General features: G+C 38.8%; 1 protein-coding gene across 1 annotated transcript in view; it reads right to left on the bottom strand.

Annotated features, from left to right (window-relative positions):
* MSH3 (mutS homolog 3) overlaps window positions 1–23,980 on the bottom strand; it is a 125,842-nt gene that overhangs the window by 78,675 nt on the left and 23,187 nt on the right. Inside the window, 2 exon segments of the mRNA XM_019472521.1 lie at window positions 1,991–2,105; window positions 3,685–3,797. Coding sequence (XP_019328066.1) covers window positions 1,991–2,105; window positions 3,685–3,797 — 228 coding nt within the window.

The raw sequence follows: 23,980 nt of genomic DNA, 5'->3' as shown, positions 1-23,980 counted from the left end.
TTCAGTATCAGGTAGTCAAAATAGTAAAGGCTTTAGAAATAAATACAGTAGAATCCAAGCTCCTCAGCACAGGAACAAAGTTATCTCAAAGAATGTATTTTGTTTCTTCATAGCATATCACCAAGATATCAAATAGTTGCCTTTCCACTCAGATGCTCATACATTCACATAAAGTCCATTACAGCAACCTTCAGCAGGCAAGTGTCAGCTCTAAGATTGAGTGCTTTTCCTTCCCAGTCTGTAATTATACTTGATTTTAAGATGCAGCTATTACAAATGTGACTGACTGCTGCTAGATAAGCCTTCACATAATCATGTTTCTCCTTTGCTATTGAATTACTTCTACATAAAAGATGGATTTTGTATTTCCCCCATTTGAAAGAACATTCACCTTATGTGTGATTGCACATAAGGCACTGTGACAATAGTGATCTACAAGTGTGACCATGGAATGGCATTTCCTTGGAGTTCACTTTCTTCTTCAGAAACTCTCACAAGATTTCTCCAAAAAGCCAACCAAAGAGGATGAGTGGGAACACCACAGTACTGGAACATCACAGATCAGAGCGCTCCTTGATGGATGAGGCAGGGGAGATGGCTTAGAAGATGCCACAGAATTCTTTTTGTTAATATTTTAATAGTACTTGGAGAGGGAAAGGGCAACTTAAGGAAGAAAATCCATTCCAAAATCCAGGAAACCCAGGTATATATAATTTCCAAATATTTTAGTAGATACCTGAGAAATGTTTAAAGCTGACATCTGCAGTCAATTTTTTAAATGCAGCTGCATTTTTTAAAAAACTGATAATATAGGAAGCCCTCCAAAATAAGGCTTGAAACGTTAAGAATCTCATACGACATGTGAATGATCTACAACTGACATGACATATTTCTAAGTTTCCAGTTTGCAGCCAGACTTAGTTTGTTAAATCCTGCCTACTTACAGGACAGAGGAATACTGAGACAACCAAGAGAATATTTTGCACAGGATCCATGACAGATAAAGCTGTTTTATTAAAGCACTTAATAAGCTCAATGATATTTGCAACCCTAAGCCAGGTAGGATAGCAATCTTTTATACTTGTGCAAGACAGGATAAAAAGATCCTTGAGTGGCAGGTATCTTTCCATTTTCATTTGATTCCACCTGCATAATCCTGTTACGAATTTTGAGTACGCATCTGAGCATATCTAATAAACCTAAGTGTTGGGACTACTTAAGGGAAGACAAGATTTTTTCCACGTCTGTGTGTTTTTGTAGTAACTTTGCACAAATGGTGATGGTCTATCAACAACTGCTGCATGATTGTTCCCCCACTCCTAGTTACCACTGAGCCAACTCAAGGGATTTTTCAGAAAGCCAGGATGTGTTGAATGTCTGTTTTCTTTGTAATTGATAACTAGATTCACCAACTCAAACACACCTGCTGAGTACTGTCAAAACATTACAACACACTAGCATTTATACCTGCTTCCAGAGCTGTCGAAAGAGAAAATTATTTACACACCTCTGGCAAAATAAAACATCATCTGCAAAGCTAAATTACAGCATTATTTTTCTTTTTTTTAAAAAGCTGCCCAAAAAGCCCCAAATTTTGTTCACAAAGTAAAACTGAGATTGAGATATGATGGCTAATATTGATTAACAAACTTTAAAATTTCCCCCCTAGTATCTACCAGTTTTTGCACGTTGTTTGTTTTCAGTAACACTTGGCAGCAGTTCACGTTCATTTACATTACTAATAGTAATGTCTAGACAAACATGCTTCATAAATATTTTCATGAAACACCACTTAAAAAAAGAAATCACTTGATTCTTTCAGTTCTGATTAGGAGCTTAAATGTAAGGTATAATTTTTACAAAGACTATGTTTACCACTCTAGCAGGTGCGTTCATTACATTGAAGGGAAGTTGTCTGCTAAAACTTACAAGATAACACTGGTACGTGTTATTGGTGCTTTGAATTGGAAGTTTATATAAGGCAACTTACCTTGGATTGTAAAGCATCCTTTCCAAATTAAATTCTTTGAGGTATGCAATTACTGCTGCCAGAGCACAAATAACAGGCTTATCCAAGCTTAGTATTACAGACAGTTTTTGAGGACCTTAAAAAAAAAATATTTTTTTTTGTTAACTCGCTGTTTAATACTTAGGTATTTTAGAAAAAGCATGATTTATTTTTCAATTTAATCAAATAGAAATCTGTAATATATGTACAGTGTTCTATGATATCTATAAATCAACATAAAGGGAGGTTTCTAAAATAACATTTATGGTTCCAAAGAATGTAGAACATTACAATAATGTAAACACATTATGAAACATAAAACATTTGACTCCACAGGTTTTTCTTCATAAAAATGACCAACTGTTGGCATAAGAAAGTTCTAAATATACAAACTAAGAACTGAATTCTGAAATCTCCATTACTGTAGGCAACATCTGTGCAAGTCAAAAGGAATGAACAGGCCTTGGCGCATGTGCTGATGATTTATCTGCCTCGGCCAATCTGCAGAATATGGTTCCATCTTTGTGAGACAGCTATTTGTATTTGATAGTGTTTCTAAACAGTGCTCTACTGCACTCCCTGTTCCAGCTGCAATAGGAAAATTCGCTCCATGATGTCTCAACAGAAAATGGTATTTTTTAAAACCCTATTTAGTTACGTTTCCTCAGAGATGTTTTTTAAAGCTGTTCTTCTGTTCTTAGAGTTCTAGTGTTCTTAACACACACAAGAACTTGAAGACACATTTCAGATGTTGAATAATTTTCCTCAGTTGCTATATATGTGTGAATTTAAATCTGTCTAAACACACATCTTCAAGCTAGGAAAAAAAAAGGGGATGCTAGCCCTGTATTCATTTCTATTTAAATGATGTTCACTTTCAAGGTTCACCTCTTCCAAGCTCAAAAAAGATCCCAGTGTGCAGAAAATTAAGCAAACGTGGCACACTGGTCAGCATGGATGAACAAGATGCTCTGGATTAATTCAAACATTAAAAAGGAGGAGTATGAGAGGTGGAAGCAGGGACAGGTGACCCAGGAAGAATATAGAGACATTGGTCAAGCTTGCAGGTATGGGGTTAGGAAAACCAGAGCCCACCTGGAGTTGAGACTGGCAAGGTACATGAAGGAAAACAAGAGCTTCTACAAGTACATCAGCAGCAAAAGTAAGACAAGGGAAAATGTGGGCCCACTGCTGAATGGGGCAGCATATCTGGTGACAAAGGACATGGAAGAGGCTGAGGAACTCAATGTCTTCTTTGTCTTAGTCTTTACTGGTAAGATTTGCCTTGAGGAATCCAAAGTCTCTCAGACCAGTGGGAAATTCTGGAGCAATGAAGATTTCTCCTTAACAGAGGAGGATCAAGGAACACTTAACTGAGGAACTCAATGTCTTCTTTGTCTTAGTCTTTACTGGTAAGATTTGCCTTGAGGAATCCAAAGTCTCTCAGACCAGTGGGAAATTCTGGAGCAATGAAGATTTCTCCTTAACAGAGGAGGATCAAGTTAGGGAACACTTAAACAAATTGGAAATCGACAAGTCCATGAGACCTGATGGGATGCACCCACAGGTGTTCCTTATCTGTGTAAAAGCTAACAGGATGCATGCTTCAAAGACATTCTGAATGACAGATCTGTAATATCAGGCACTTCTTTTGCATAAAAATCTGGATGACATACCTGTAGTATCAGGCACTTCTTTTGCGTAAAAATCAGAAATCAGCTGGAAAGCATGGCTGTATTCAAAATGGAGTTTTTCCATCCTTTCTATCCTAATTCTGTCATCCCGTAACCTGCAAAGAAAAAAAAATTGACTTTCAGTATTTATGCTCCCTTCATGAAGAACACTTAAGTAGGTTACAAAGGTGTACTTTCTTTTGTCTCTTCTTTGTTAAGAATTGAATGGGTAAAGAATGAAGAGATGAGCTACTTGGGTGGGTTGAGAACACTTCTAAGAGTGTGGTGGGTTTTTTTTAAACCTTTATTCTTTCCATTATAAAAGTGCAAACAAGTAAAACCCAAACAGCAACAGCAAGCAAGCCCAAAAGAGACTTCAAGAGGTTGTCTAGCATACCTGCAAGGTAGATGTAAATATATTTTCATCAATCACAACAAGTGTTTGCCTTACCTGTTCTTAAAGACTTATGATGATTAAACAATGAAGCAATTCTCCTATGCTATCTATTACCATATTTCATTATCCTTTATCTTTAAAGGCTTTGTTCTACGCTGTACAACTTGTTGCAACATTAGCCTATTGCATCTTTTCCTATATGCAGCTGAAATAAAGTATTCCTGTCCTTTATTTCATAACTATTTGAAGACTTTTCTCCTCCTTGTGCTAAAGGACTTGATTTCTTTCAGTCTTGTTGCAGTCCATGTTGTCAAGGATGTTATTAATGATAACCCAGTCCTCCCAACATGCCAGCAGTTCCTCCCAGTTTAACAGTACCAGCAAATGCAGCAAACCTACTCTGTTCCACCATTAAGCCAAATGAGATCTCTTCCATGAATCCTTCCCTACTGTCAGCAAGTAATTAAGAACTACAGCAGTACAGGATTTCAGCCAGTTTTGCAACCCATGAGAAATTAATCTGGCCTGTTTCCTGTGACCCCTGCTTCCACAGCCCGCTTATGTAAAACAGTAGCAAAAACCTTTGTTCATCTCAATGTGCACGAGATCAAAGTTGCTCAGTACCTGGGCTTGAGCGTCAAGTAGTACACTTGAGATGCCAAAATCTGACTCAGAGAAGAGTATGTGTGGGGCGTTTACAAGATACAACCTTTCTACACTGGTTGCTTTTCCTAACTGCTCACTGAAAATTAAAATTGGATGCTGCATTATCAATTCAATTTGTACACCTGTTAATACAGCATTAAACAGATGTGCTGGTTAAAAAACAAAAAAATCACACACACTCCCCCTGCAACCTTTGAGCATAATTACACAGCTACAGAATGAGCACTGAAGAAACGGCCAGTAAAAAGCTGCCAGTAAAAGACATATATAAAACCTACTTTGCCTCAGAGTATCCAGTCTCGTACTACCATGGGACATGAATAAACCAAATACTTCTAGCATATTGGAATTATGCCAATGAGAGCAATTGTGTAGGTATTATAGGAAGGAAATTAATCAATACCCTTTTTGCAGGGCTTTTCAACTTAACAGGAAAAAACAAACAGACAGGTTTTCTGCATTACATTGTACATATTCCCATCCAAAAGGATCAAGATGTCTCTGAGGCTCAACTCTTAAAAATGAGAGTTATTTTCCTATAATACGTGTCAAACTAACTGCGTCTTAGAGGTCTGGCTTTTCTCAGCACATCCTAGATGATTCCCATGCTTACTTCGAGTGCCTTAGTTTCAACTGACTGATCCAATTAAGTTTTCAGTCTTTAAACCCTCTGTGATTCCCCTCTGCCCCAAACCTACTCAGAATGAGCAAATATTTTTAAAGCAAATGGATTTCTGTAAAAGACAATTAGTCTGTGTCCCTCAACCTCCGACAGCAATCAGCTATTTTCTTCCTTGCATTTTTCACTTGCTCCAACCTTCACTAATAATCTGCTCTAACACATCCATCCACTTTGCTAAGTTAGTATGTATACTCACTACAGCCTTTTGCAAGAATACCACTTCAGCATTAAACTTTTTAAAACGTGTTGTACGGTGTCTGGAGGTTAGCAGAGTACAAGCCTTTGAATCAGTCCTGCAAGACAGCAGGGCTTTTCTGTTGACCATGTACGACTAAGGACTTAGAAAAATCTTTTTAAAACAGGATTTTATTTTTCATTTCTACTTCTTATGTTTTCATAACACTGCCTTCAGAAAAGCAAGGCTTAGCAAGGTCTGCAGAGCTAATTTTTAGAACCAAAGTCAAAACAGGAGGCTTTGGGGGTAATTCATTGGATGATACGTGCTACACCCGCTTGTTTTTAAAGTGACGGTTAAAAATTAATTGTTGTAATTTTCTTTAATGCATTTGTGATTTTCTTTCATTTCATAACCAAATCTATCCAACTCCTTATCACAAACTTCGGCAAATGATAGTTACAATCAATATAACTTGAGTCACTTCTTATAGTAGTACTTTTGTTCATCAACTATATTGATAGGAAATAGTTCAAATTAGAATTAGGCAACTCAGTGATTTGTAAAGATTTTCACATATTTTAATATTTATATTCTAGATATGGCATCATCAAACAAATATCTGGCACTGTCTATCTGAAAGTATGCACCTGATATTCTAGAAAAAGTAAAAAAACTGGAAGGTTATAGATATCTATTCAACATATGGAAAAATCTGAATTTTTATCAAAATGTATGAAAACAAAATTTACTGTAGAAGGTTTTCATGTCTGTCCTTTGCTTAGCCAGATGATCACCCGTAGGCCATTTTTCTGATCATAGCCAGAATGATATGTTGATGCTTACGTTGATGTTTTATCTCTCCAGCTACCAATGCCTATTTAAATCAGAAGTCAATTTGCCATCAACTTTTGTAAACATCATTCTTGTCAGAACATCTACAATGAACTGCTGTGCAACGCATCCAGTATTTTACCAATATCCTTTCCAGTACTTCTGAAAACAAGCAATCCTCACAGTCCCATGACACTGATAGGGTTAGTCAATGATGAAACTGAACTTTTCAAGGCTTTTTTACTTTCCTTGCACAAGTTCTTCTGCTACCACCCTTAACTGGATATTGAGCAAACAGAGATGTTTCAGGGTTTCAAACTGTCAACTGATGGTACAAATGAACATATAGTGCCCCTTATTAAAATTCCCTGCTCTCTAAACGCACTGGGATTTGATGCAGAACTGTCTTTCCTCACAAGTTTAGTTATAGAAGCTGCTAGAAGAGATGATCATGAGCCATAGTTAAGAATATGAAATCAATGTGCCCATAATGCTGGAGTGAGTCCAGAGAAGGGCAAGGAAGCTGGTGAAGGGTCTGGAGAACAAGTCCCATGAGGAACGGCTGAGGGAACTGGGGTTGTTTAGCCTGGAGAAAAGGAGGCTGAGGGGAGACCTCATCACGCTCTACAACTACCTGAAAGGAGGTTGTAGCGAGGTGGGTGTCGGTCTCTTCTCCCAGGTGACAAGCGACAGGACAAGAGGAAATGGCCTCAAGTTGCGCCAGGGGAGGTTTAGATTGGATATCAGGATAATAGGAAATTAGGATATGAAGAAAAATTTCTTCCCCGAAAGGGTTGTCAAGCATTGGAACAGGCTGCCCAGGGAAGTGGTTGAGTCCCCATCCCTGGAGGTATTTAAAAGACGTGTAGATGTGGTGCTTAGGGACATGGTTTAGTGGTGGATTTGGCAGTGTTGGGTTAACGGTTGGACTTGATGATCTTAACGGTCTTTTCCAACCTAAATGATTCTATGATTCTATAAATAGATGCATAAAGGATGGGATCCTAAAATACACACATTTACACAGACACACACACACTTTTGTGTATATAATGTAATACATTAAGTCCATTCCAACCTATACTGTTCTATGATTCTGTTACTACAGGGACTAATTTATCTGTCACCCTACCGGGAAAATGAAAAAGGATCAATATTGCTGGGTTTTATCCCTCTATTTATCTGACAGTTCAGTGCATCCACCTAAAGATTCATTGCTTACCAAGTGCTGCAAGAAAAATATTTAAAAGAGATCACTAAATTGGGGGGTGGGTGGGAAATCTCTTAAGAAAAAGACTAAAAAAAATGCTAGAAGCTAGAAGAATGTAAAACAACATAAATAAAACTAATTTACAGAAACTGACTCAAGATATTTAAAAAAATAAAATCTTTTATTGTAGGAATGAGCTTGCATATAAGCACAAGAGCTCACTGCAGTGCGCTGAATAAAACAGCAGTCACTTCATTACTGCTCTACAATTCACAGTTAAACATGCATAAAGTGCATAAAGACTTCCTGAAAAACAAACACATCCAAACTAAGTTTTCTTAAAGCTCGGGAAGCCTTCCTAAGGAAACCAAATAACTCCAGAATTTTACCTTCCAACTACTATCCCACCCTGCTCATTCTGCTTTAGGATTATTCAAATGCAGGGGTGCAGGCACCAATACTTTACTGTGCATCCATATATCACAACACAAGTTCATAAACAATACAGAATTTGGGAAGGGAGATCTCTGATCCTAAAATTTAGTAAGAAGTTTTTATTTCTGATGCTAAGCACAGATTTATAAAGCACAAATAACTGTTACTTAATTTTTCCTATATGCTTTATTCAAACTGCTATTTTCTCTGCACTTCTCACAGTGCACTCTGCTAGGATGACCAGTCTGTCACTGTAGGGAAAAAATGCCTACACTGCCGAGTAGAGCAAGGTAACCTGAATGCATTAATCCTTTCAGAAATCCAAGTATACTGTGTCATCTTCCCTTACTAACATGCTTAGCAGAAATTGCATTTCCTTTATTTGCCATCATTGCGTTACGTTTGTTATACAATTGCTTCTAGCTCAGGGACTCTACGTTTGAACTTGTCTGTGAGAACTGGAGAACAGTCAACCTTTCTTTTTTGGTAAATCTTGGCACAGAGCTCCAGTAGCTTCTCTGGCAAAGCCTCAGTGACACTTCCAAGCAGCTGTTCTTTTGGCACTGAGTGCATACATTTTTTATAAGCGTAGCATTTTTCTCCTGCCAGAGTAAAGTACTTTCCTACATTTGCTCTCAACAACCTTCAGATACCAGTGATGGAGACAATGTTGTTGCAAGGAAAATGGCAGCACGGTCACCTTCCCTGAGTATCTGCCACTCTCAGAATGATATAAATCACTGCTGCCTGTAATAACCAAACAATAATTACCACATGTATACTATCAATATACTACATACAACACATTACCCCACGAGACCTCCAGCTTTTCAAACGTCCCATCCCAAACCCCTCATTTATGCTAGAAGTTGCTGAAAAGCCTAGAACCAACTGACACACTTTAACAGATATATATACACACACACATATATACACACACACGTATATTTTACACATATATATATACACACACACACATATACATAAAAACTTGGGGAAAACTCCTTGCTTGCCTCTTACTATCCAAACTATCAGCATTTCTCAACATGTGCATCATGACTTCCTTCTAGTCACCTTAGCACTACAGCTGAAAAGAACTCCAACCATATCTACAAGCTAAGAGTCTGGATCCAAGAAATTTGAAGAAAACATTCTTTTAGCTTTAGGAACTGAGAGACAGGAGCTGCGAAGGAGGTACAGCAAAGAGGCTATCAGAAAAGCAAAGGGCAAAGTGTTGTGTAGGCACTGTACGACACACTATGCTGTCTGTGAGAACACAATTAGGTACTACTGGACAAAACACACAGTTGCACTCCAGCAGCTACTGCATCCACAAATAGACACAAACAAATCTTTTTCAGGCTCCTTCCATCCGCCTGTCTGAAGAATGGGATGAGACACACTACACTCACTACTACTTTCATGGAAACCTAGTAGAAAAGATGAAGAACTGCTAGGAAACTATTTCTAAGCACCTAGAAGAAAGCAAGATGAGTAATAGCCGGCATGGATTCGTCAAGAAAAAGAAAATCCCATCAAATCAACTTTATTTCCTTCAATGGCAGAGGAACAGATTCTGTGGACAGAGAGGAAGCAGATGATTTCCTACATGCTTGGTTTCAGTGAGGTTATTTTCTATTGTTTCACACAACGTTCTCATAACCGATCTACGGAAGCACAGTTTACGTGTAAGTTCTTACTACAGAATGGGTACAAAACTGGCTGGAGAACAATATTCAGAATGGTATCAGGGGTTCACTGTCAAAATGAAAGAATGTGTTTTGTAAAGTTCCATAAAGCTTAATACTGCATCTGGTAGCACTCAATACTTCAGTTATCACTTGGACAATGAAACACAGGACAACTCCAGGCAACCTGCAAAGAGTATGAAGTTGAAGTGACTGCAAAGAATGTTAGAAAACCAGGCTTGAACTCAAAACAATCTGGCATGGTGGAGAAATTACGTAAAAAATACAAGTTCTCTCCACCATGTACTGCTGTGAATAAACAAACACATGCACAAGTAGAATGGGGGATAAACGAGCAGAAGCTCTAGCTTCTAATGTAGTAGTTTTTTCCATTAAACATCCAAAGCACATAGTTTACTTGCGAAATGACAACACAGGGCAGTTCATGTTCAATAAAGTGATCTTCAGTGCCTTGTGCAGTTGCGTATCAGCTCACACAATTGCTCTTCAGAGTCAGCACAGTATCTTCTCCATGCTTCCAGCAATATTTCCCTATGAGTTTTGCAGGTGCTATATAGAACATGACACTGGGACGATGCAGCTCACTGATTTGGTCTCATCAGGAGCTGAGAGCACACTGGATTAATCTGCCATGTGCTTGTTCTACTGTTACCCTCCACCTGCACCCTTGACAGTGATATGCTAGAGACAACTTCATAAACCAGCTGCACACATTTGTCCTCAGAATCACCACTGCCACAATTCCTCCATTCAGGATTATGCCAACCAGCAAAAAACTCTCTTCTTACAGGGCTTCAAACAAATTAAACAAAAAAAACCCAAAGCAACAACAGTAACACAAAACAAAATATAGAAACACCTCACCTAAATCTGCCATACTACATTAACACCAATGAAATAATGGTCCCCCACTTACACCCCACCATGGAAAATATCTCTTTCTGAACCAAAGTGTGAGTAAAGAGAGAGTTAAGACATAGGTCAAATCATTTGCTCGTGATAGCTTGGGATCACCCCCGTGGCTTGCCTCTTTTTTGTGCACACCATCAAGTCTCCCACAGCAGGGCATATTTCGTGGTCTGTGGCTATTTCTGCCCTGAATTTTCTGACATTAGTTATACAAATTTAAGGCTGGAAATTTCCAGCAGAATTAGCACACACTTTTTTTGTTTTGTTTTTAAGAAAGATGATTTCACTGTGGTGCCTTTCTGTCAGAGAACAGTTCAACAGATTCCAGATGCATGCTATTCTGCACTCTTTGAAACACTCAGTATTCAAGTACATGGTAGTATGCCAAAGAGTTTACCAGCTAATAGTCAAGAGAACTTTCTCCAAAAAGACACCACTAACCTGACCCTAACATGACCCATAGAGCTTGTAACATCTTTTTCTTGTGATACAGAAGAACATGATAAACTGCTGCAACCTGCCAGAGCAACCCAGTGTCCCAGCACAAAGGATCTTGAAAGAACAGAGTGCTTTGACGCTTGCTAAGCTACAAGTCAGCCTTGACTCTAGCTGGAGGGGAGGAAGAACAAGTAATGTAAAAGCCAATGCAAGTATTTCTAAAACCCCAAACAGACAATACAGTTACAAAGATGAATAATGCACAGGTGACAGAAATGACTAAAACCCCACATTTATGCTACATATCCTAAAATCAGATGTGGAAGACTCCTCTCCATATCTCTTTCTCTCCACCTAGCTGACAGGCCATGAAACACCTAAGCACCACACTGTGCTTTTGGGATAATTTTCGAATTCTGAACTCCTTTCTCCCTCTTTTTTCCTCAAGAATGGATGGTTTCCTCTCTCTGTATTGCCCAAGTTTTTGCCCAGTACTAAATAAAATGTTAATTATCTGTGTTCTTTCCCATCAGACAGGACCATTTTCTGTATTTTCTTCTCACGTGGGGTCTTAAACTTCATACAACAATGTACAGCTGGACAAGCATACTTTATACAAAGGGGATAAATACTCATTTACCTCAACGCTAGCTCTTATTATTGTGTCTGGTCTCAATTACTTTGCAGCTGCAGTTCTGTGCACGTCTACATCAAGGTAGCTACTGACTGTCATAGTACCACTCTCCCCACCCTGTCCCTGGCTGCTTATTGCCACTGCTTCCTCTGCAATGGCTGTAGAGCTTTTCTGACCCTGCACCTAGCATTTGGAGCATGCTATGATAGAAAAAATTCACGGTGGGGGGAAGGAAAAAAAAGCTTTTTGCTGGCATGGTTAAATGGCTCAGCAACAATGAAGTGAAAAGATGGTGATGGTGACAGGACTAGAGCAGCCAGCTCTGATCACTGTTTCTAAGGGAAATTGTGGCAAAAGCTTGCCACCAGAAAGCTTTAGGAGCACTGGCTATTGTCTCAGGCTTGTATCACAGTCCTCTTCCAATCCTCCCTAGGGCCAGAAGCTTTCTTTCACTATTTGCAGTTGGTCAGCAAGAAGACTCACCCCTTAGAGACTTTCACTGCCTGACCCTTCTGCCCCGTCCACCTCCAAGTTTTCCTATTTTCACTGCTTAACAACTTGGTTTTGAGTGTCAGCAATGATCACAGTGAGCAGAGCAGAACCACATATCCCGCCTCTAAAACTGCAGAAATCGCTGAGGGACCTCTGGAGGTCATGTTGTCCATCCTTCCACTTGAAGCAGGACCATCGCCAACATCAGATCGATCATTTCACTAAACTGTTTAAGTGTCTGTCACTGGTATAACAAAGGAGCTGACAGAAAAGAGAAGCAGGTTGTAAGAGCAAGTCCAAGGTCAGACCAAAGTGAATTTTAAAATGTAGCACAAAAGAGAAGACTGTGGGCTGGAGGAGCCACAGCTGCAGGAGCTACACCCTGAACTCCCACAGAGAACAGCACAGGGCAATGGCACATCTATCTGCTAATACAGCCACACACTAAAAGGAAATACTGCAGCATGAAAAGCAAAACAGTCATAACTGCTCCTTACTGAAACCATGACAAGGAGATGAGTGCCAAAACTTTCCAGTACGTGACACGCACTAGAAACATGTAGAGAACTGCTGTTCTCTGGAAAGTACAACAAAACTGTTGTGTAGGGAAAAGAGATTTAACTTAGAGAAGCAATGTCTCAAAATGAAGAGTCCCATCTATACAACTATTTGGAAAAGAAAGCAGAAATGTAATCCAGGAATTATATCAAAAGCAGATTAAAATAATGATATAATTCCCCCAGAAGCCATCCTGAAATACTTATTTTTACAAAGACAATGCCCTACTGCAAAACACTGTTGAATCTGTTCATATAAAGAAACACACTAGGTAATTTCATACTTGACCATAAGACCTACAGCGACCACTCAATACTATTTTAGATTATCCTCTAACATAGTGATAATTGACTCTCAGAACTCCCCCTAAATTACCATGCTTTTTTTACCAAAAGGGACTTGTAAAAGAATGTCTACACCACCAAACGATAGGGTAGCAGACAGAAAAATTGAGCTCTGTATTACATATTATATAAATAGAAATACTACAACCTTACCTTACATCATTGAAAAAAACTTTCATGTGCTTCATAAACGTTAGCAATAAATTAAATAATAGGAAGAGAGTGATTAAAGCTAAAAGACACCAAAAAATCTGGACAGAGTGAAGGAAAAGATGACAGAACAACCTTGAAATAAAATGAGTTTTGAAACTCTGATACAAACGTGTATGGTGAATTTTGGACTATCACCTTGTTCTAAACAGCAGCTTTTCCACTACCCCCCTCACAACCCCACACCTCCTTCACTGTATTATACATCTTTTAAAAGTGAACGTACTGCGCTCAGCTTCACAAGGTGACGTGTTGTCTAATCATACTGGTGTTGACTGACAGAAACGTGAAACTTTCCCATTTTGAACAGCAAAAACTTCTGAGCACAAAGCACTTTTCTTTGTTTCTCTTCTAATCTTTTTGGAAAGGCTTCCCACCTACCAGATCTTGCAGTGAAGTCATAACCATTGTGCTTCTGCCAAATCACTGCCTACTGTCATTAAAACTCACCAGTACAACCCCATTCTAGGATCAAGCTGATGGAGAAAAATTCAGTAGAATACATCTTATCCAAAGATACAACTTCCCTAGCAGCAGAAGTAACAGCCCAAATTCAGTTTTAACAAAGTCAAGCTCAATGTTTAACAATGTTTCCCACCCATTTTAACTATCTCCCTTTTCCTTATGCTGTGCCTGAGAAAAAATCTCTTAGGTGTTTTTAGTTTAATATATTTGAAATACCACTAGCCCTCAAAACATTCAAAATTATCTGGAACCTATACACACATATGCAAAACATTTAGTGCTTTGTCCCAAGAAAGGAGCACGTTTCCTAGGTGAGGCTGTTAAAATAAGTAAAAATTAAAAGCAGATGGCTACAATACAACATACTTCTGGAAAGAATCTTGAATTCAAGTTAGTGACTTCTTCACAGGATTAAAGAAAACCCCAAATCAAAGCTGAATATTGCAGAATGTATCAGCCACAGAAAATCCACAGCAGTTCTGAGGAGTGCTGCTGAAGCATGAACCGTGCATATGCCCAGGTGATAGATAAAAGGATATTCTACTAGCACAGATAGATAGCATAAATAGGAAGTTGAATGGAAGTCATCATCTGCTCATGAAACATTGTTTCCGATGATTATATAAGAAATAATGGAGATTGTGACAGAGTGAGTCCATCCATGTATCTGTTATAAATCAATTTGAACCAGCCTCCCACACTACTGCCACAACTCTACCTGCCAAGAACTGTCAAAAACATAAATCCTGTTCTTTAATTAGCATGAGAATTGCGCTGAACATCCAATACAGACCACGCTAAGAAAGTATATTGCTTCTGTGAGCAGGATGGCCATTGTCTACTGATCACTGCATTGAAACCGTTTAAGTTAACGACTCTGAAGAAGGGATCTAGCTCCTGTTCAGGCTCTTACACACCTTCCTGTGGCCTGTAAAGACATGGTATGCCCACTGCTTGGTTTTCAACTTTGTGTAAGGGAAGCTCAGAAACTTTTATAATAAATAAACACTTACATATACACTAACAATAGAACTCGTATGAGAAGACAGTCTAGCTGTGTTGTTGGGCTGGACTGCTGTAATAAAGGAAGAGAGAAAATGTGGAGGTCCCCCAGGGACAGCCTGAAGGAGGGAGAAGGCCAGGGAGCAGATGGTTGTACTTTCCACACAGATGTCATGGGGGAATGGAAGAGCTGAAAGGCCTCCAGGAAGAATCTATCTATGCCTTGTCTACATTAGGGAAAGTAATATTCTGGCCCCTCTTTGGAAACTGATCAGCAGTCAAAATTAGCTACACGTAACTAATTCTGCCCTCTGACCCACAGATTTGTGTTCACAGCTGGAGAACACCTGATACTCCAAATAAACTAGTGGAAACTGGAAATTTTCTTCTTTCAGTTTACTAGAAGGGCAGATCACAGCTCAGAGCAGAGACAACGGCCTAACATTTCTCCCCTACATTCTTCATCCAAGTCCTGTCAGAAGAAACTCACCGCTTCTCAAGGTGGCAGATGTCAACTAGCAACACATATCCGAAAAAAATCTCCCATAAAAAAATAGAAATGCTGAATCCTCTTGATAAATACTTTGCATGACCCTGTAAAATTACAGACCAACTGAAAAAAATTAAGCAGGGAAAAAAAAAAGAAAATCAAAATTCAGCCCATAACATCTCACTTCAATTTAAATTTGAAAGGAAAGTATACACTTTACTGTGTTTTCAAACTATGCTGACAGGTCATTACACCTGGCACTCAGGCAGAAAACCTGCAGTTGTTCTTGAATTCTTTGCTTAAAAAACCACATTATTCTAACAAGTTACTTCTCCCAAGTAACAAGCGATAGGACAAGAGGAAATGGCCTCAAGTTGCGCCAGGGGAGGTTTAGATTGGACGTGAGGAAAAATTTCTTTACGGAAAGAGTGGTGAAACATTGGAACAGGCTGCCCAGGGAAGTGGTGGAGTCCCCATCCCTGGAGGTATTTAAAAGACGAGTAGATGAGGCACTTAGGGACATGGTTTAGTGGACATGGTGGTGTTGGGTTGACGGTTGGACTCGATGATCTTAGAGGTCTTTTCCAACCTCAATGATTCTATGATTCTATGATTCTAAGTTATAACAAAAAGAAGGGGAGAAATTCCAAAATACGTCTTCAGGATTTGGATAATTTTATCCAGATATTTTTGCACAAGACTTGATATTCTTAATTAATATTTTTTATTATTAACTATCTGCAAAATAAGTATCTGATCTATATCCAGACCTGAAACTTTTGGGTAGCTATTCTGCCGGGTATTACCTGTCATTAAAAAAAGGTGGGAAATACATTCATCCAAGCTGCAGATGAAAAGAAAACCAACAGCATGGTGTTTATATACTGCACAAGGCTCCATACTCAGAGTCACATTAAACAAGTCTACAGGACTCATCTGGAGGAACAATACGTCTAGGCTATGCTGTACTAATTGTAATTCAGCTAGTAGAGGTAGAAGAGTAATATGAAGCACAAAGCTTCACAGCTACTGGTATCTGTGCTAACAAATTGGTGTTCGTTTGCCTATTTCCTTTATAATCACACCTCAATTATTCTTGTCACTTAGACTTGATTTTTCCATGCAGGTAGGACACTAAGGGATATTGGTATGAATTCTGTACAAAGAAAAAGCAGGGAAACATACCAGGATAAAGTAATTTGAGTATCATAAAGGCAAATCATTCTTGTGGCAGTGAAGGCTAACCCATACTGCGCCGCAGTAGCACAAGGATGGTGAGACCAAGAGAAGTGATTATTCCACTCTACTTGGTATTCATAAGACCCTATCTGGAGTACTGACTTCGGTTTGGGCCTCCAGTACAAGACACCTATCAACAAACTAGAGGAAATCCAGGAGGGCCTCTAAGAATTAGGGGGCTAAAGCATATGGCAAATGAGGAAAGACTAAGGAAACTGAACTTATTTGGTATGGAGAAAGCTAAGGGGGCATCTTCTGCTATCTAAAGGGCATTTAGAAAAGCCTGGAGCAGATTCTCGTCAAGAGGTGCACAATGAAAGGACAAAACCAGGCAGTCGCAAGTTGCAACTTGTTCAAAATTCTGCACAGACTTTAGGAAAAAAAATTCTTCCCCACAAGACCAATTAAGCACATAAGCAGGCGGTATAGAGAGGCTGGGGACTTCCCTTCCTTGAGGATTTTCCAAACTGGGCAAAACTGCATGACACCTGATCTAACATTGAAGACAGCCCCCTGCTTTGAGCAAGAGGTTGAACAAATGAACCTCCAGAAATCCCACCCAAGCCAAATTTTTCCAAGATTCTGAGAAACAAATGATTCTAAGAAACTGTGAAAGTTATTAAATACGATATAAACCAGCTGTAGCTTAGTTGCACCAATAAGAACAAGAACATAAAGACTGGCTGCATAGCCTTTCTTGCTTTACAGCACTGTTCTACCAAGCAGTTTATTCTGTGCTGTAGAAAAGAGATGAGCATAGAACATTTAATTTACTGCTTACAACAATCTACTAATGAGATCAGAAATGGATCTGACACTGGAATAATTATGGTTCCAGAGTTGTTTGTGACCACATCATGGTCTCAGGTGATCTGCTTCCACAAAGTCTTTCTCACACATCTCAAACTCAAGATCTGTGCTCTGAGCCATGGATGCTCTTTGGAAAACTAAGGAATCTTCCATGCAGGAATTCTCTTAATATGTTTTCATGTAGAGGACTTCAACCATCCAGTAGCAAGGAGATGAGGAGGTATGCTCTTCCCTTTTCCACAGGCAAACTTCATATGCAACAGCAAGGACAGGACATACTATTTAAGCTGATTATCTAACCGTATTTTTCAGCTGAGACTGTGGCACAAAGTCCCTTATCTTATATTTTTTTATTTCTGGCATGCAAAACTTGCTGTTCACATTTCACTTTCCTCTCACACCACTGACAGCATCACTTGAACCGACTCCAACGGAAAGGATATGATAGATTATGTAACTACTCAGTCTACTACATTTTTCCCTTTTTTCCCTCCATTTGGAGGATCAATGTTTGTGACACCTAACACATTCAAGTTCCCTCTACACCACAGAAATAAAAATATTAAGCCACAAGAAGGTCTTGCAGCTGTCAGCATTTGTAACCACAGATGTAATTAGAGACCATAAAAGAAACTATTAAGCATCTCCATCCCAAAAATCAAACCTACTCTGTTTTGAAGATGCTTCAGTAATCAAACTGTTTGCCTTTGCACATGGCCTATACCTTGCAAGCTTTTTTATCGTTTTTCAAGGAAGATCCAGCTGTGTGTTGCTATAGTGCATTTTTCGTAATGTATGGCTGGAAAACTGTATTGTCCCTGATTTTCTTCCAAAAATTACTCCACCTGAGCTCTCCAACTGACTAAAATGAAGAGACTCCAATTCCAAACTCACAAAGATATCCAGTGAGACCACTACCTTCAAATCTAAACACAATAGGCACAGTTCTGCTCTATTCCCCACTCCTTTTTTCTTTGCTGTTAATGGAGTTATTCTCCTCCATTGCTGTCAAGCCCTGACAGCACCCTGGTTTCTGCTGCATTCTGCCGCTCCCCAGTGCAACCGACACTTGTCCTGCACTCCGTAACAAAACTTTCTAACTTGATCTTTCAATCACCCAGTGAAAACAGGATGACATTTAAGATGAGGGGAAGGGAGGTGAATATAACAATAAATCCAAGTATAGAGTGAGCAAGAAGTCCCCGAGGAAGTAATTTGAATGAAAGCAAAAAAAAGAGCGGGAACCTTTACTGTTACAGGTCTTAATTTGAGAATGAGTATCGCATTCATTCTCCACACCAAAACCAAAAGCGTCTTCGGGGTTTTAGTCATGTGCGCTAATGGCAAATGGGATTTTTATTGTTAATAATTCTAACTCAAACAGAAATTTGGCTCTTGTACATTAAAAAAACCCTGCAAATGGTAGACGAATGTTCAAAGAAGTCTTCAGACCCTGAGAGTTCTGTGTTAAACCCCAGGAAGGCCAAACTCTGGTTTCTGGAAAGAGAAAGACAGCTGCTGAGTTTGGTCATGATTTGTCTTGCACTGGCCCAATGGAAAGTGTAGCATCAACATAGAAGGAGGCTAGTTACAGCCCCACTGTTAACAGGGCACATCCAAAAGAGCAACAGAGGTCCTCCATGATCAAGGGGACCTTTGCAGTTCCCAACCATCTCACAAAAGGAAAACTGAAATACGGAATGGTTTCACAAGGCCCTTCTTGTATCTGGGGAGAACAATTTCCAAGCTTGGGAATGAACACTGTAAACCTAATGGACAAAACATATTCTACCCATGCAGAAAAGACTTGTACATTTTACATTGTTAAAGTATGCCAATTCAGCAAGGTAGAGCTTGTCTTCAGCACGTGCCTATTTACTGCTGTCAATATATGAGCCTAGCCTGAGAACTGCACTGCTATCAGAGGATTTCTTATGTGTAGTGAGGAAAGTGCAACCACACGTTCAGCTTTAGTCATGCAGTGCTCCCCTCCGGGAACAAAGCATTCTGGCATGCTAACCATGTCATGTTTTAAAAGGGGTTTCTCTGCCAATTGGTAACATAGCCCGCCTCCATATGAAGTAGTACGTGCCTGCAGATACTGGTCACCCAACACGCATTGAACTAAGAAACTATCATTTAAATCTCACTGCTTGAGCAGAATTTGGCATGGGGAACTTCTCATCTGCCTCAGATAAAGAGCTTTATGTGTTTTATAATGTTTTTAATAGAGGCTGCTGGACAGAAAACAGGAAACAGCTGGCTAGTCAATTACACTTTTAATTAATGTTTCCTTTGATAAGCTGATACAGATTTAAGAATCCATTAAATGTGATGAAATAAACTTGTTAATGTTTCAACAAATTGTTTCAGGCTTTCCTGCGAGAGGTATGAAGATTCTTAAACACCATGACATTTCTAACATAATAAATATGAAGAGCGTTAATAATTATGCCCTCTATATACAAATTTTCTTTTCACTGCCATATTTCTCCAATTAAGAGTGGCACATTTTAACCACAAATGGCTACTTACCTTGATTTCACATTCTATGAAAAATTAATACAAGTGAAAAAGCAGGGAAGTTATCTTTCCCATATGTTAATTTAGTATGTAACATACATACTGTATGTAACATACAGTTACATAACATGATCTGTATGTAACATACAGATGCTGTACCCTATGCTTCATACTATTGCTTTGCTAGGATTTATGATCAATGAGCCAACAGCAAAAAGCTAGTTAAATTGCTTTACAAATGGAAAATACATTTAAAGGAAACAGATGAAGGCAGTGTAGGCTTAATGGTATGCTTTTTAAGAAAAAAGTGAAAAAGCAGATCAGGATTCAAAATTGAAACTCAATTTATCTCATGTTTACACTTTGGAGGCCTTGATTTGAGTGAATGCTCTCTTTGGCAAGGGTTCAGCCCAAAATATAATTTTCAATACCACAAGACTGCATACCATCTCTGTAGAACTGAACTGAAAACAGAAGTGGCAGAGTTTTGCTTTGTTTTGTTTTTTTCAAATAAGACAAAATTGAAGAAAAAAAAAAGTGTATCTTAATTCTACTGGCAACTGACATTTACTCATTAGGTTTTTGTAAGTCAAGACTTAGGGAAGCCGAAGAATAAAACTTCTATTATTGCCAACAAATGAAATGCTTACAATGTTAGAGGGAATAGAGGGATAAAGCTACTAAGTGAAACTGTTTATTTTTGTCAGATAAAGGATTTTCGCACACAAGACACATTGTCTATTTTAAAATACAGGAACTGAGCAAAAAGAAGGCAAAGTTGCTGGCATAACATATTGAAATCTATTGATTGAAATTGAAAATAAAGAATGTTCCTAACAAAACCACAAGAATTCCCTTCATCCAGCTCAATATAAAAGGTACCAGTCTACATTCTACTCATAGTAAATGATGAGACACAAGCATCTGAAAAGACATCCCTATTAATACACATCCATTTCTTAATATGATATTCATCTGAAATACTACATGTGTATGGACTGCAATAAAGGGACTTCAGTTCCATGCTAAGTTCTCTCTCAACAGCCAACCTGAAACTGTACAACTGTCAACATGACCATGCTTTAAGACAAATTTTCTATTTTTAAAAAAGGAATTATGTTAAAAGAAAGGTGTTTTTTTCTTTTTTAATTTATCACATCACAGATCCTGTTTAGAGGACAGCACTCACATAACCACGAGTACAGCCTGAGAATCAATTAAAACTAGCATAGATTAACACAGCCACCAAACACAACAGTCTTGCCATTCCCAACATCTTCATTCTTACCTCTTCCCTTTTGCACTGGCATAAAAGATTGGACAACCATATAGTGAACTGAGATAAGAATCCAAACCAGTCAAAAATTTACCCAGAAAGAACAGATGACCATAGCAGTTCTTCACCTGTCCCAGATACCTGTTGCAGTTCACCATAAAGCCACAAAAACTTTTGTACTGAACATATGAAAGGGGCTGTGGGATAGCAGAAACAATTGCTTAACCCACCAATACCACTGAAAAGTTACTGATGAAACTCCATTCTGAGGTTCCTTTCCACAGTATGTAAAAAAATCAAACATATTACTTGTTAATTAATAACATTTGATAATATGCTTATTATATATCACAGGCTGATTAAACTGCCATGCAAATTTCAATTCACTTTTCTAACATCAAAAAGCTACACAACAACTATTTGTTAGTTTGACTGAAGCCCCAGCTTTTCCTTTAAACACTTTCAGAGACAGCTAACATAATACCAAGAGTCAAATAAAACTCCTCTGTGATCAGTACCACTTTTATTTGCCTAGTAGGCTCCTAAAATGGATGTACACACCTTGACTGGGTAGCCATGGGATCCTTCTCTTACAATTCTTGCTTTCCCCTCAGTCCTTTCCCTTCATTTTGAGGCGTGACACCACTGGAAATAACTCTGACACACACACATTATCTTTGAATCTACAGTATGAGCAGGCTAGAACAATTCTAGAAGTATAATATGCAGTGATATTAGAAACATAATGATTAGTCCTTTCACGTCAGAGCTGAGATGGTTTGTCTCATCACAGTCCTTACCTATGCTTTTTATAGCACTTTTGTGTTCAAGATGACCCACCATATTTCAAAGGTCCTATACTCACACTAAGTTACAGAGCTCTTTTTCTGCCCGTTTCCGTATTACCACCAAAGTCACCACTTCAAACCCAGTACCTGTCTAATGGACTGTATGAAATGCAGGGCTCAGAGTGTAGATCTAGATCCCTACGCTCTGTGCATATTCAGGCACAGCATGCCTGGACCAAGTAAGAGAGATGTATTTATTCTATCTAATCAAGAAACCTGCACTATACAAGACAGCATAAAACCAGGGATCTTAACCAACAGCTGTTTCCACTCCTCAGGATTACAATTTTTTTTTGTTTGATAGAGTTGGTAATTTCCACTCTGCCAGGGCTCACAAGATTACATTATGATTTTGAGTAATAAACAGCAAAAAGATTCCAAAATATGCATTCCAAAAAATAATTTAATGCAAGTTGATCATAACTGCATTTGATTATGATAGTTATGAAAGTATTTCTTTACTTAGGCAATCCAAAGGCATTAGCATTCAAACCCTTATGCCAGATCAAGTCTGTGGTCTGAATCTGGCTGTGTCTGAAACCTGGGCCACATCTGATTTCTCATATCCAGTTTAGACCAACTAAATGTTTACTACTGCAGTCCTTTTCACCTTAGCTTCAAGAACGTTTTCTACATCTTGATGCCTCTGTACACTTTAAGTCAGTGAGCATTATACATTCCCTAGCAACTGAGAAGGACCCCTTCTCACAGCCTTCACTCTGCAAACCTGTGTGAGAAATCTAGCAGAAAGGAGCAGCATCCTTGGCTTGTTTCGGCTACACAGCTCCCTATGCTACATTCAATTCCTGCTCTTCAAAGTCCAAGGCTGGCCTAAACAGACAGTCATTAGGTGAACCTGGTTGTAAAATACTCACTCAGAAGAGGAATAAGTGGTCTACAGCATCTTCTAGGTTGACTGATGATTTTCTTCGGCCCAGTTTAAAGGCAAGTTTTGTCCCCTGTCCTGATAATGCTGCTGCACGCAAAACTAAACCCTGTATGAGCTTTCATGGAGACATTAAACTTTATCAAAAAGTGCATTAAAAAGCCTGTCTAGGAGAACAGATGTTCCTTCAAATTCAGTTAAAAAAACCCTGAAGTCCAGACATCAGTCTACAGTCTTCCTTATAGATTTTTTTTTTTTTAAGCTGTCTGTAAGCCGAAGAACATTGGCTGGGCTATTTTTCTTTTTATAGCTAAGAATCCTTCATGAAACAAAGACTTTTTTTATGGGCAAGGAGTTTACAAAACCCTGTACAGCTCATCTATATATAGGTAACTGCTATATTACACATGTCTACTTTCACCTAGATTAACTCAAAGCACAAATCCTTTAGTTAAATTTCAGAGACGACAAGTATTTTTTTGTCAAGGCCATAAGGAATAACAAGTACACTGTATTTGCAATACATACAGAATGCTTTATGGTAAGGCTTAACTTCTCCCTTTGAGATGCAAATCCATCTGTCACCTTTTCAGATAATTAAAACAGTTTAACACACCAATTAATACTGTAAGTAAGCATTTTTGACAGCTACATAACTGTTCCCCATAAATTAAAGGCTTCATACTTCAACCTTTCCCTCTTCCTACTTCCTTTTCTCTCAGATGCATCAGGAATTTATTTTTTTGTATGGCAAATGCAACACTGCCCTGTGAATGGATCTGATGGGTGGACTGTCCGGTGGGTGAGGAATTGGTTAGATGGTCACATCCAAAGAGTAGTGGTCAATGGCTCAATGTCCAGATGGAGATCAGTGATGAGTGGAGTCCCTCAAGGGTCTGTATTGGGTCCAGTACGGTTTAATACCTTAATCAATGACATAGACAGTGGGATCGAGTGCACCCTCAGCAAGTTTGCAGATGACACCAAGCTGAGTGGTGTGGTTGGCACACCTGAGGGATGGGATGCCATCCAGAGGGACCTGGACAAGCTTGAGAAGTGGGCCTGTG

Source organism: Aptenodytes forsteri, unplaced genomic scaffold (genome assembly GCF_000699145.1).
Source record: "Aptenodytes forsteri isolate BGI_AS27 unplaced genomic scaffold, ASM69914v1 Scaffold388, whole genome shotgun sequence".
Lineage (NCBI taxonomy): Eukaryota > Metazoa > Chordata > Aves > Sphenisciformes > Spheniscidae > Aptenodytes > Aptenodytes forsteri.
The sequence above is the reverse complement of the archived record's forward strand: the minus strand, read 5'-3'. Positions and strand labels throughout refer to the sequence as shown.